Source organism: Chiroxiphia lanceolata, chromosome 4 (genome assembly GCF_009829145.1).
Source record: "Chiroxiphia lanceolata isolate bChiLan1 chromosome 4, bChiLan1.pri, whole genome shotgun sequence".
Taxonomy (NCBI): domain Eukaryota; kingdom Metazoa; phylum Chordata; class Aves; order Passeriformes; family Pipridae; genus Chiroxiphia; species Chiroxiphia lanceolata.
Window position 1 is genome coordinate 26793275 of NC_045640.1, and position 15181 is coordinate 26808455.

The 15181-nt window shown below is 34.9% G+C and overlaps 1 protein-coding gene across 2 annotated transcripts in view; it reads right to left on the reverse strand.

The window, feature by feature from the left end:
* Window positions 1–15181, reverse strand: part of GABRA2 (gamma-aminobutyric acid type A receptor subunit alpha2) — a 62260-nt gene that overhangs the window by 20552 nt on the left and 26527 nt on the right. For both annotated transcript variants that reach the window (XM_032685675.1, XM_032685676.1), the window contains 2 exons: window positions 4274–4494; window positions 1943–2025 (listed from right to left, as the gene is read on the reverse strand). In XM_032685675.1, coding sequence (XP_032541566.1) covers window positions 1943–2025; window positions 4274–4494 — 304 coding nt within the window. The remainder of the gene's footprint in view (window positions 1–1942; window positions 2026–4273; window positions 4495–15181) is intronic.

Here is a 15181-nt window from a genome sequence, read left to right on the forward strand (position 1 = left end):
GAAGCTTCTTCATGCAACTAGACATACATTGCATAACTAACAAAATCTAGCAGGAGGGTAGCACGTAGAGATTCTTAACACTTTCCATCTATCTTTCCATCTTTTCACAAGAATATCTTTGCAAATCAGCACTAAATGCAAATCAATATGGCCAATTGTTGATTTGTCCACATCCTCCCCACTGTTGACTAGATTTTTTGAAAACAATAAAGAAAGATGATCTATTAAACTACAGCTTCTCCCATACATTCAGTTTGGCTTTTCTCTTACTTATAAAAAAAGACATTCATACATGCTGATGATCCTCCCAGCAGTGTAAGAATAGCAGCATACGAAGAGCTGTGACAAATATATACCACCGGCAAACTTGCCTCAGTTAAACCCAAATCCTCAGGATTCCTGCTTACTTTCACCACTATTCATCATTCAGATTCTGTCCCAGAATAAAAGCTGAAAAATGCACAGTTGTCTGAAAATGAAAGGTAAGGAAATAAAATCTGTGTGAAGCCATTCAAAATGAACAGAAATAAGAGTCCCCTGGATATGCCAACAGGCTGGAGCACAGATGACTACGAGAGAAATGAAAGAGAGGGGTTTTTTTAAATCACATTGCTCACATTTAGAATTCTCTGGATTATTAGAAAACCAGAAACCATAGGCAGAGAACAAAGAACAAACTGGTAAGAAAAAAAATTAAACTAACAAAAATCCCTCCTATTCACACAAAGTCTAATATACTTAGTCAGAAGGGTTATCAATTTAGGAATGCAAATGAAGAAAGTAGCCTCTTGGCATATGTTTCATTATTACAGGATTTTTTAAAGTTGTTTTAAGGCTACATTTCCGTCTTTTTTTCCTCCAAAACCTTATAAATCAAACATATCTTGCTTGCACACCTATGTAAATATTATTAGTCAGCAGACAATTTTGGCTAACATCTCTGGTGTTAGTTATTTAGGCTGCATTAAGTATTAGAAATATAATACTTATGGGGCAAAAAAGGCTCCATGATACAAACAGTGTTAATTCTAATTTCCATAGATAAGATTTCTCTCTAGTGTGAAAACATCATCAGAAGCACAGGCTTGGTCTAATTTGCTCCTAACTCCAAGGAAAAAAGATATCACAGGGCTATGAGGAGAGCGTGTACAGCGCTCTTAAAATGATCGTCTTGTTAATGATGTCCTTAGTGGCAGCATATCCCCTGTTTGGAACCTGTGGTTGCTACAATTATTATGAAATCAGCCAGAACTTAACGGTATTAACTTGTTTCCTCAAAAAAAATATCCCTTTCCTGGGCCCAACAGAGAATGTAGTCTGCAGCCAATGAAAGAAAATTAAACTTTTAGTGTACGAAATCCAGGAAACATATGTAATGAAGAAGAAGAAGGGCTGTAATATAAGTAAATTAAATAATGCTGCTGCTAAAATAACACTAGTGAGATCAAAGTCCACCTGTCTCTAACATGCAGATGTACTAACAAGTAAAAATTTTTATCTCAAGGTGCCGTTATTGCCTTCAATAGAACAAGAGCATAAAGACAAATACCATTAACAATAAAGAGAAACTAAATGTTCTAATAAATGAAAACAAACATTTATTGAAGTCATTGATCTGCTCTTCGTTAATACTGCACAGGCTATGTGCATCCAGTTCTATGTTCATTTATGTGGTTTGCATGCTGCAATAAAACTAGACCAGTGCAGTGTAGATTAGGTGCAGAGTTTTTATTGTTAATTGGAGTCATTAAATCTTTAAAATACACTAGAAGACACAACACTGAATAGAAAAAAGGGATTTTGATGTGTCAGGTTACAAATATTTTTAAAAATACCATCTCGTGGTTAAAATATCTCATGTAAGAATTTACTGAAACAAAATTATGCTGAGCAATGTTAGATATTCACTAACCAAAGGCTATACTTCACATTATATACTTACAGCTGCCAAATTTCAGTGGGCAAGAGTGCGCATCCATAGGGAAGTCCTCCAAGTGCATTGGACATTCAGCTTGGACTGTAAGCCTAAAAGGCAAAAGACTATGATGCATTTAAGTCATTTAGCAGGGCAAGAAATTCAGTTCCAGAGAACTGAAGAGAGTGCATGCTGATTTAGGAGACTAAATTGCAATTTTATATTAAACTAACAAAAATTTAGATCAGCTCTTGCTTCTTCCCTTTTATGTGCTCCTTTGGAAGGCATTAATTTATCACATCAAAAATCTGAAAAAGCTGACCTCAAAACTATGAGCAAAGGCCATTTAAAGGCATATATAAATTATGTAATTGCAGGTTATTAAGAACAGTAATTTTCTTCTTATAATATTCTGAGATACATGTGTGCTTATATGGCTCTCAAAGGCTCATTTTAAAAGCATATAAAATACAGTTAATTTGCCAAAGGACTATGCTCCAGAGTCTTCTGAATTTAAATTTTTTAGTTTGAATGGAATACGTAGAGGAAAAATAGTTGTGTTCTTTCAAAAGATTGTTGCTACTCATTCTCCATGTTACTTGTGATTATTCTTTTGATTTATGTATAAATGTGAAAGTATGTGAACATACATCCACTATTGTTGATTTTGTGAAAAAAAACCCAGCAATATCCCAGTATCATATATGGGAATTAGTGCAATAAAAAATAATTTAAAACAATTTGAAGAAATTTTTTTACAGACTTTTGCATTATTTTTAATTAAAAAAAAAAATTTAAAAAAAAGCCAAGAAAAAAATGTCTCTTTCTCCTTCCTATCCTGGAAGCCTCCTCTTGGTAGAGGTTTTTTTCTGGATGCCTTTGCTCCTCTTCATTCAGCCTCAAACATCAGCTACATCCCTCTGTATTGCCAGTGGTTTCTAGTCTTTTTATTCTTGGCTACTTTCTCCCATCCTTCCACTCAAAAATATTCCATATTTCTATTCCCCCACTCCCCAGAAATGTTTTTCTGAATTCAAGGGGCAGAGAGAGACAAGAATCAGGAGACACCTGAAGGCAAAGGAAAGAACTGCCTGAGCCTCTGATAAAAATCACGCAATCATTTTATTTAGACACAGAAAAAAAGGCTGTTTAAAATCTAGGCAACAAAACCAGTTTACACATTAACCTTATATTCTGAGAAGCAACATACTTACAAGTCATGAAAATGTTTAGTTAATTTTAGTTAACATGACTCAGCTCATGTATCATAATGGTTTCAAATAGTATTTCTTATTATTTACGTTATACAGATACCAGTTCGAATATTGATTTGAGCCCAAGAAAAAAATACTACAAATGGTATTTCAATTGACTTCCAGCAAACTTTTCTGAACCTCTCCAACCACTACATCATCTAACATCATTAGGAGTCCAGCCATCAACATTCAATATTGTAAGGGACTCAGAGCTGAATAGTAAAATCAGGCTTAAGGGATGCTAGTATGGCTGCATGGAAAAAATCACACAGAACATGTTTGCTTTGCAGCTCACCTTTTTTATCTTACTTAGGCTGGGGATTTTAAGTCTACAGGAACAACAATTTATTAAATATTCTCCAAGAAAAAGAACGAAACTAAGTCAGGCAGGGTCTTCCAGAAATTTAAAAAAAATCCATATAGGTAACATTAGTGTTAAAATAGTAATCAAAGAAGAAATCAGTCTTATAAAAACGCTGTTTATATCTATGTATACATGATATTTAGAATTTTTTCATTAATTATTTTCTAAATAAATTTAATACTTTTTACCAGCTAAATATTTAGGGTAGCTGCTAGTGATGCACAGGATGCAAAAATTAAAACTCTAAGTAAAATAATGTAATTATATACAAAGAAACAATTATTATAACAAGACATATTTTCCCTATAGCTCTTGCTGGAAAGAATTTGAGACCTTATTAACTCTTTATTCTTTGATTTCTTTTATTGCTACTGATCTTAATAAATTTGCTTAAGGACTCACATAGTCAGTACCATGGGTGCAGTAACAGGCAAAACTCACATACTATTTTAATAATTTTAAGAGTGGGTAAACTCTATCTGAAGGTCTCAAAGCACTTTATGCAGGTGGTCAATATCTTTAATGCATTACAGAGATATGAAAACTGAGACACATGCAGGAAAACTCATTATCAGCCAATAGACTTTTAACAGAACTGGAAACCAAGCACATTTTTTTAGCTTTCTTTCTGCTAGGACAGAAATACAACAAAGGAGAGTCCTCCTGGAACCTTATTTGTTACTTCAAAAAAATCACATCAAGAAATAGCTTGAGTAGAGAACCGATGAACAGACTCACCTCATGGTGTACAACAGAGTTCCATCATCTTGGATTCGTAGGAGCTTATTTGGCATTGTCATGTTATGAGCCACTGACTTCTTCCCATTGTGAAAAAATGTATCTGGGGTCCAGATTTTGCTGGCCATTAGGTTGTTCAATCGAAGAATGTTCATTGGGCCCTTAAACTTTAATCTCTCATCCTTCCATTTCTGACGGAAGAAAACATCTATTGTGTATTCCTGTAATGGAATAAATATATGCTTTTTTTGACACAACGAAACACTAATCTGCTTTCTGAGAACCAAAACAGAAAAGCTCTTTTGCAGAATTCCCTTGGTAAAATTGTCAAGGGAGAATGATCACCACACAAAATTGGATAATACTGAGAATAATAAACAGGAATTCAATGTATTTAGGGTATGACTTTCTCCTTCATGATTGCTAGCTGTTGTTTGTATATTGAACACTTCCAATATTTAGATTTCTGTACCTGATAAACAGCGAGTGTGTGACAAGGCTAATTTCAGTAAACATAGCTATTTTACATTAAGAAGTAAGGAAAAAATATACAGAAAGACATTAAATAGTTCTTGTGGCATCTACTGCTGTAGAGTAATCGAGCATTTCAACAGCACAAGAGAATGGCTGAGACTAGAAGTAAGGAAACAAGGCAACCCATAAAGGGTACAATATATTCCAGCAGGACGATATAAGGAAGATTTTCTAAAGAGGAATGTAAGGCTCTGTAGTGGTATGGATTTTATGAAGAAAAATACAGAGGTAGGAAACAATAGGTGATGACTGACAGGTGGCACACACTGTCTATGGAACTTTACTCTGATGCTTAAACTTGGGAAGGCAGGCAAAAACAGACTGATAACCTAGACCAGATGCCTGTGTCAACCAGTGCTGGGCATCCCCTCTGCTGGGTTTTGCTGTTGTTCTAAGCAACAAACAAAAAAGATACTGATTAAACATTGATAATGTAAATTCATCCACTAACTTCAAATTGAATCTGGAAATTGATTTAGTGTTTTGCTACTGTCAGCACAGCACATAAATTGAAAATGGAAGAGCATAAAAACTTTGTTGGAAGGAAACTGCATTCTGTGTATTAGCAAATGCTACCTTTTTGTTTTGTTGGACAGGTACAAAATGGTCTCATGACTTCAAAATATTTGTATGTTGCAACAGTTTGTACTATTGCAATTGCTCTTCATAAACCATTTTACACAAACCATTTTCAAGTAAATTATCTTTGAATTGACAAGTCCTGATAAAATTCAACCAATATAAAATATTCAAGTGATTTCAATATAGAAGTGACTTCAAGGAACTTATCAGCCTCCATCACTTTCTGCTGGCTCCCTTGTATGCTGATTAACAAGGCTTAAGGTTCTTCTCCATCAATCATACAGTGGTACAAAAGGAGTGCTGACTAGATAGCGACAAGTGACAGCCTCTTCAGCTCCTTTGGTCTGTGAGCCAAGGAGCTGTGAGGACCTTTTCCAGGTCAGGGCCAGAGGCTAAGGAGAGCATGTGGAATAAAGGAAAGAGAATTTTGTCACCTGAAGGAACACGGTAGGGGCAGCAGAGAAAACAGTTCTCATTAGGAACTGTGACAAGTGCATATTTTGGAAATTATGAATACTTATAACCTAATCTGACAAAAATTACCAGCTCAATTTTCAGCTATATATTAGTAAATATATCTCTGAAATACAAAATTATGAACCTCTAAAACATGTATTTCTTTGCTATTACACTCGATTTTGTACAGTCTCTTATCACTACCAGACAGTCTCATGACAAATAGTTTGCTCATTTCTCTGTGATAGATCACGGTCAGTTGTACTCTTTATTTGCTGATTTATATGTTGTTTTATTTGTTAAATATCATATGACTTAAAATCCCATTTAAAAACAACAGTTTACCTATCAGTTCAATTGTAGATCAGGAAAAGTGACAAAATGCTTAGTATCATGGAGGACCAGGAGCAGCAGACACAGTGTGCTTGAAGAAGGGGAATTTATGAAATTTGGATGGAAATACGGTGTAATTAAAGGAAAACAATTGCCCTAAGAGCTTCATTGTGGTTTTTGTCTGAGAAGCTTTACCAGTAAGTCATTGCTATGTATGATAAGATTGATGTTTGAAGTATAAAGAAGTAGGAAGAAGAGCCTGAGGGAGACTTTGAAATCCCACCAAAATTCAAAAAGAGTGATAAGTTCTACAGATTCTTTTGACAAATATTCCTGCACATAAATCATTAGAATATAAATCTGAACTTTCTGCAATGTTTCCATCAATAAAGAACTTCAAAGGTCCTGCTTCTTCACTGTCTTCCAACATACATAAAAAGAATCACAGAGAGATAAAACAGGAAAAAAAAAAGCAGACATGAAATGACCCTAAATCAAAACAGCAATATTTCAAAAAAATCCCACACCTGCTGCATGGCAACAGCTTAGGAAGTAGAACGAGTAGGAAAGAATCTGAGCTGCAGCCTTGAAAGATTCTACTGATAAATCTCTGATTGATCCACAGGTAATTCTAATATCTCCATCCAATCCACACTGGTGATCTTTATTTCAGAACATCCCATTTAGAAGATGGAAATGGGGAATAAACCAGGGTTTGGTGTGAATGACAACAAACACCTTCTTCTTCCATTTACAACAATAGAAATAACATCTCACATAGTTCTTAACTAACTTATCTTTCTAAAGACCTCTGTGCATTTTTTTCAAAGGAAATATTGGGATCTCAGCTTCGTATGAAAGGAAACTAAGGCAGTGAGGTGAAATTAATTTGTAATGGTCCATTTAGAGTGATTATGAAAAGCAAAATACAATCCATGCCTTTGCATCCCAGTGCTATATCCACCGATCCCATGTTCCCTCCTGTGCCAAATTTATTATACTTATGATCATGAATACCCCGTTGATGTTTACTATATAAAATAAATGAAAAAATATGAAATTATTGAAGTATTTTGAGTATATTCAATGTGATAAAAAAACCAGCATTTATCAAAATATGCTACATAAAAATTTTGTAACTAATTCCTATTCTATATACATGCTACTTTGTGGTAAATGCTGTGTAATACTTACTTTTCTGTGAAGACTAACATTCTGTGAGAAATGCAAATCTGGACTCTAGAAAGGATACTCAAATTAATATCCAATACGAGTTTCATTCAAACTGCAGATATTCTCCTATGTGAAAAAACCTGTGCTGTCTTTGGACATGACCAAATTACCCTCCAGTATAGAGTGCAGTATCTCCACAAAATCACAGGAGAACACTTCCAGGTCTTCAAAGGACTCCTTTGATCATTGCTGAACAATAAAATGCTTCCTCCTGATTCGTGTCTAAAATGTGCTTTCACAGCTAGATTCTAACACAGTACAATTAATCTTTCAAATATGTATTATATCAGCTTATGTGAAATTTTTGGTACAGACAATGAGTTCTTACTACAGTGTGAAGAAGCACTGCCAGTTCAATGGTTAGAAGAATAAAATGGTGAAGAAATTTCATTCTTCTTTTAATATGCAGTTGTTGTGCATAACAGTATGCACCATAAAAAAAGACATTAGTATCTCTGGCAGAAGCTTTAACTGACCTGAGTATAAGCAATCCCTCCTCACTACACAGCAGTCTTCTTTTTTTTGCTAAGGACAGATTTGTATGGGAAAAGTTCAGACAACAAAAAATGTATTCTCATCCTCTGAGCTAATGGTTGGCAGATTTTGGCAGTTTTTGCATATGGAGTGAAGATGGACGTGTTCCAAACATCTCAAAAATTGTAAGTGTCCATTAGCAATCAGTATTGTCCTGAAGCAGACTGAACATCTTATTAATCACCTTCTAGAACACAGCATTTTGTTTAATGAATAGTTTAGGCCAGAGGTCCTTATTCCCTACTTGTAAAGATTTCTCTTATTCAATTCTCTAAAGTATGTTTTTCTTTCTCTTCACCACTCTTAAAGCCACTAACTGACACACATTTATAACCACAAAAGCAAATTTTAAATACTGTAAAATATAAAACTTCTAAAAGGCAAATACAAAAAAATTAAAAACAAGTAAACAGAAAATGGCACATATATCTTTTCATTGATTCCTTAAAGACAGTCAGAAATACTGTGGTTGATACACTGATGAGATAAACACTTCAGATACATGGGCCTAAATATAGGGTCTTCATATTAATATTTAGTTGGACATTAGTATAATTTCATAATTTTAATTCTTAAAAAGTAAATTCTTGTTATCATATCTACCTTAAGGAAATGTGTAATTTTTCTTTCAGTTTAGCTTAAAAACATTAACAATATTAGTATGTGTCTGCTACTGTTGAATACTAACATGATTGGTATGCATCTAGGCAAAAAAAACAATTTTCCAGAAATCAAGGAGTTTTAGACTCAAAAAAATGCACTTATGCAAAGAAAACTAATCTACACAGTATATGCATTCTTGTTTTAACCTGATATTTGTGAGTTTGATGAGTGCAAGTTTGTGATGCAAATCAATTTATTAAACTTCCATACTAAACATTTTGAACGAATGCTGAAATTAACTTTACAGTGGGAGGATCAAATCATTAGTTTGTTGTTTTGGTCATTTCATTCTCTGTGGGACAGACCTATGCATGGTGCAGATGACATACACAAGGGCTAACTCACTACAACAATCTGCATAACCTAGTTCATCATTGTATGGTTTAGCTTTACTTGGGCCTGTCCACCAGATTGGACAAACAATCCATCTTACTTTCTACTTATCTCTTCTCTAAAAACAAATAACTGTTTAACAACATCAGGACTGAAATAGTTCTCCTCCAAACCGCCTCAATGCTCCAATCACGAGCACTGATTACTCAGGCTTTGTACAAATACTTCTCTATCGGTGTATCGAACATCAAATCTCACTGCACAGATAAATGAGCTGAGTCCTTTTGCTCTTCTTCAAAACTTACCTTCTGATGTGTGCACAACACAGAAAATAGAAGGAAATAGCAAATGGCCAAAAATTCCTTTCGGGTCTTTCCGGGGTGAATTCACATTGGTGAATAGAATCCTTGAAAATATTCTGATGAAGGAGGGTTGTGGTTTGAAACGGCAATGTTGGTTATTTTTTATCAAAACCCTTAACAGCCCTGTTAAAAACTGAAACTCTATCCCAACACAGCATTTCAAAGGAACATATATTCATTTTTAAATACATAAGTAATGTCTTCCAGATATATATGACCTTTAATGCTATCAAGAATATGTGGAATATTTCTAGGGAATTCTAGTATGATTTTCCTGTATTTGAAGAACTCATTTCAAACCTTTTATTTCTGCTTCATCTGCCAACTTCAGTCATTTTTGTCTAAGCATTGAATCTAAACATGGAGTATTAAAAAAAAAGTCTGGAAAAAAATGTGTTTAACCAGTTAGAATGATAGTGTCTAGGGAAGAGAATGTCTTTCTATTCATATTCATTTATGAAAAGGGCCTTCTCTGAATAATTTTCTCTCTCTTTCTTTCTATAGACCTGATGTAAAATGGACTCTGAGCCTAAAGGAAGTACTGAAGAGGGATAAGAGAGGCATGCGAAAGATATGAGTAGGGATTACTTAGAAAAGAGACTACAGGACATTATGCACACTGCTATGACTGAAAACACAAACACTTCTCATTATCCTTTTTTATTCAGACATGGAGGAAGAGCAATCCTGAAACACACTTGATTGCTGGTGCCAGGGACAGGAATTCAAACAAGGGGTACACAGAGAGCTAATGTCAGTGAAGGGCTTGGACACAGCCTCTGACAAATCAATCTCCAATATCAATCCACTTGGCAGGATGTTGCACAGAGGAACAAGCCTTCCCAACAGAATAAAAGGACAGAAACTCTGCAAGAGTTTATGAGATATTCCCATCAAAATTTCAGCCCATGGATTTAACTTGCAAAAGCAATGATCTGAGCCAATAAAAAAAGGTAATAAAGCAACAAATTTATTGACTTTTCAGAAACATATCAGTTATAAAACCATAACCTAGATGCTCCTCAACATCCAAAAAAGCCAAGTGTATCTATAATTTCTTTTACTTTTAGTCCTCTGTTACTGAGTTAAAATAATAGCTACGTTAAAGTAATTACAAAGAAATCTTTGCAAAAAAAAATCATCTTGGTGCATTCCCTTATTCCACCCAGACTTACATATCGTGCCACTCCTGTAAAGCTTCTCTCCAGTTAAGGAATTCTAGCCAATAGACTCTGAAACAGCTAAAAATAAGTTTCATAGAAAAAAACCCAAAATCTGAAATACAAACTGGAATGTGGAAATTTGAAAAATAGACAGAAAAAAAGAAAAACAGGGTTCCCAGTTCAGTCACTCTCTCTAAAGAACCATCCTCAGTTGTAGTGAGAAATAATGTAACAATCCTTCTGGTCACTTCTGGCTTTGACTTTCAGCCTTCATTGAAAATTTCTGTTTTGGCTGTATTTGAAGAATCAGAAATGTTTATTGACATTTCAATTGAAAACTGACAAGACAGAAGTGTGTGTGCTGTGCATGACCATCTCTACAGAGAAATGTTCCTGTTCCTTGACTCTAAAGTGAAAAACTGGAGGGCTCTCATCAAGAAACTAGGAAATATTGTTGTTTACAAACAGAGACAAAATATTTAATCACAATAAACAAAACTCCCCAACGACAGTGAAACTGTAAGGTTGAAAGTTGAAACGCAAAAGTTTCAGAAAGCTTGTTAGTATTTAATATTCAAGCTAAATGGATTCTAGTCCTGCCACTGTGCGTTGTATGAAAGCAGGAAAGACTGTTCCCAGTATCAATCAGAAAGACTGCTCTGAGGCAAAATCTGGCTAAATCTTGGCAAAGCTTTTCTCATAGCAGACTTCAGTACTTATATAATCTTACATGCAATAACTACTGCTTGAGGAGTAAATCAGTTTCTCATTTATTATATACATTATTTTTTTTCTATTATGGACATTCAGTACTTATTATGTCTATGGCTATGTGGGAAATTTTAGAAGCCAAAGTGCTGAGAGAGCCTGGAAAGAAAGCAAGTGTGAAAAAAAGAAGTAAAAGTACCTTGCTTTCAGTGCTGAAATCTGAGTAAGCAGCAGATAGATTTATAATTAATTTTTTAAAACAAATGAATAATCAGGTTTAATGTTTAAATTAAACTATATCCTTTTTTTATCCTACAAATTATAATCAAATGAAAATTATCCTTTACCTCTGAATTTTCAAATATTAAATATTTTAATTTTATTATAAATGTTTTAATTAGCTTCTTTAATCATAATTTAGCCTTATAATTCTAGAAAATTCAGACATGCTTTGTTTTTCAGTTGTTCTGTCCAATTTTTCATTTGTTTGTTTTTCTAAATAATGCAGCTTTTCTTCTCTCAGGCTAATGTCAAAATAAATTTGTATCACTGATAAGGTTGAAACATTTGTGAGAAATAACAGCTCAAAAATACAGAAGAGTGGAAGTGAAATCTGTTTAATCCCATGTTTTGCTTTACTTTCCTTGATTCTCACTAGTTTACAAAACAAAGTTGAAATTTCTTGTATATTGGCATTGTATATTTGGCATTAAACGGAGTGTTTTACATACAATAGCTTTCCTTTGACACAACTGATGTGGACACCCAAATTTTTAGTCACAGCCATTCATTTAAAGTACAGTTTGCAACAGACTCCTGGCCAAGAGTGAACAGATTTGGTAGCTGACTATTTTGGTCAGAACAGAGAGTAACATCTTTTTAACTTAGTGAAGATGTTAATCCACGGTAAGGACCAAATGTTTTTGACTCTTAACACATTTGGAGAAAAATCTCAGCCTCAGCTTCTACCTCCTGGATTTATCAGTGGCAACTTCAGCTGCCTTAAAATCAAAGATCAAATTCCCCTGGACTTAATTATTTTTTTGCAAAATTGTGATACTGGAAAAATACAGAGAATATGAACAAGAACCTACATTCTAGAAATCATATGAAGTCACAGATTGTACACAATACTATATTATCATTAATGGGAACTGATAGACTTAGTGAGAAAAACAGAAACCTCACAAAGTGCTACCAATTCAAAATCAACAAAGGTTGGAATGACATTTTATGAACTCCATGAATCAACACTACTATGTGAGAATTGAGTCCTTAGCTCCAATCCACCCATCACTGTCTTTGTGCCGTCTCCTTCTTCCAAACAGTAAAGCACGTATTAGCCATCTCTCACAGCAGAGTCCCCTTCCTCTTTTCAAAAGGCTTTTCTTCTAAGCACCATTATTCTTCACAAGGTGCTAACCAAGGCGAAAAAAAAAACCAAACTGGAAAATAGATCATGCAAAGCGGTACAGTCACACATCTGATGCCTTTCACTGCTGTGAGAAATCCTAGGGAAAGGAATCCAAGGGGCAGTGATATCCATGAGAGTTTTGGGCAGCAGCAGTGTTCAGCCTAAAAATCTGATATGACTGAAGGCCTCACCATTCACATTGTGACAGCAGAGGACCTCAGGGGCTGTGACCCAACCTTCCTGAAAAGATCTGAGGTTAATTTTGGGGTTCTCTGAAAATTCAGGACACAGGCAGGAGTCAAACCTATTTTTCAAATGAAGCCTTTTAAAGAGGAAATTTTAAAAATTAGTTTCCCATCTTTACAGAAGAAAATATCAATGAATACTCTGCAAAACAGTTTACATTATCAGTTCTGTCATACAGTTCCTAAATGAAAGAGTATTCATGGTTAAAACTCTAATGTCACCTTCATGTTCGACAGAATATGTGATAGTTTGGAAGCTATTATTTCAAAACTCACATGTTGAAATTTTCTGATTGACTGCTCACATGTTTCAAAATGATTTTATAATTATCAACAGAACAAGCTAAATTAACCCTGAAGCTTGTAGTAATAAGAATTAAACTGCTCTTACTTATATCTGCAAATAAACCTACCCATTACAGTAACAGCTGCTGTTCTGATGCACTGCACTCTGCTTTGATTAACATCTCTGAATAGATCTGTAGCATCAAACAACCTGATCCCTCATTGCACTGTTATATATGTCTATGCAAATGGACACCCAGAGTTCTCCACACATTTACCCACTGATGTCAAAAATGTTTGGAGAGTTAGGGAATAAGCTCAGGAAGGTTTTCATTAAATTTCCATTTGAGCACAGATGACTTGCACAGCCTTGGGTAAGTCTCCTTGTGCCTCAGTACCAAATCTTTAAAAGTGGGTTAATATCATCTCCCCATTATACAGGACTACTGTAAGTGTAAACACAGGCCTGAGATATCAGACCAATGAGGTCAAGATGTTCATATCATCTTTGTATATAGCTGCGGATACCTGGTTGTTTTGTTGTTTTTTTTTTTTAATTAGTAATAAAATAAGAGCAATTTCAGAAACTTAAAATCATTAGGGAAAAACACCATGAGAGAATCAGCAACTTATACAGCAACAAAAAGAAAATAAATGTCTATTTCTCCTATTAAATGGTCTTTATTGTGAAGCTTCAATAATGTATTCATCACTATCAAAACAGAGGTTGAAAACTGAAACTATCATACAAAAAACAAACACAAAAACCCGCAAAGTATATACTCTAGAGCTATGATTACCTGTTAGTCAGTGAGCAAATAACTTTTTAAATGTACAGTGTACTATAAATAATTTAGTTTCACTGCAAACTAGTTCAAAACATCAAGATGTTCCCTATTTTGTATGATGCATAATCTGAAAATTTTCCATAGAAAAAGAAATATTGCCTGATTTTAAAAAAAAAAATTCATTTTTAATTCCTACAGATACACCTAGGTAGTATTTTATATGTCATATATAATAATGAATCTTCAAAACACTTCAAAAATAATTTCTTGCAGGAATGGGAAGGATAGTGTGAGAGACTGAAATGTTAATGGCAAAGGCTTAATCATCCACTTGCAAAAGCAATGGGTGCTTTGCTGATGATGAGCAAGGTAACAGCCCAGGTGCAGAGGGTGTAAGCACTGGAAGATGCCCATAACAAATAAAGCTTTGTTTAGCAGGAAGCTGGGTTTTGAGTCAGGTAAGGGAAGAGGCTGATAAGAAGCTCGTCCTGAGAAGTGGGACAGCTTTTTATCGTGCCAATTTCCTCCCTTACACAACTGTCTCAGTTGTACGACTGCCCATCCCCTGGAAAGGTATCTGGATGTTCACATTATTCATCCCTTCTGGTGGGGTATGACTGGCTCACTTGTAAAAATATCCCCCAGGTGAGTTATTGGGACATTCACATGTAGACCTGAAGGTATTCACCCTTTCTGATGGGGCATGATTGGCTCAACTACACTGATGTGAGAGGCAACTGCGATGTCTTAGAAGGTGTCATAAATAACCAAAGTGCCCCCAGACTCATTTCTGTGGCCTTCCACCAGAGGACTGTGCATGACCCACATTGTTGCAAAAGATCCACAATGTTGCAACAGACAGCATAAAACTCCCCACCCTGGGGGAGGTACCCGAGCACTCCACCTAAACCTGAGTGTATATTAACTCACTGGATTTCGTGTTTCCGGGTCTTCCTCTGCCCCCGATGGATCAAGATTGCGACCATCACTTCAACCACCAGACATCAAAATTGCAACTATGAAGTCTCGTCACTGGATCCATGGGTGGTAATATCACTTATCCTTTATTTATCTTTCTTTCTCTCTTTCTTCTCCTATCTTTCTCTCTTTCTTCTCCTAATTTCTTCTTCTCAAAATATATTCTAAACCAGACTAAAATATTCCAGTCAATGCCTTAGTAAGTGCCTTGTTGCACTTGTTGAATAAGTTAAAGTTGGCTAAGTTTAAGTTTGCTAAGCTAAATTTTGTGAAGTGCCTTACTTTATCTGGATGTTG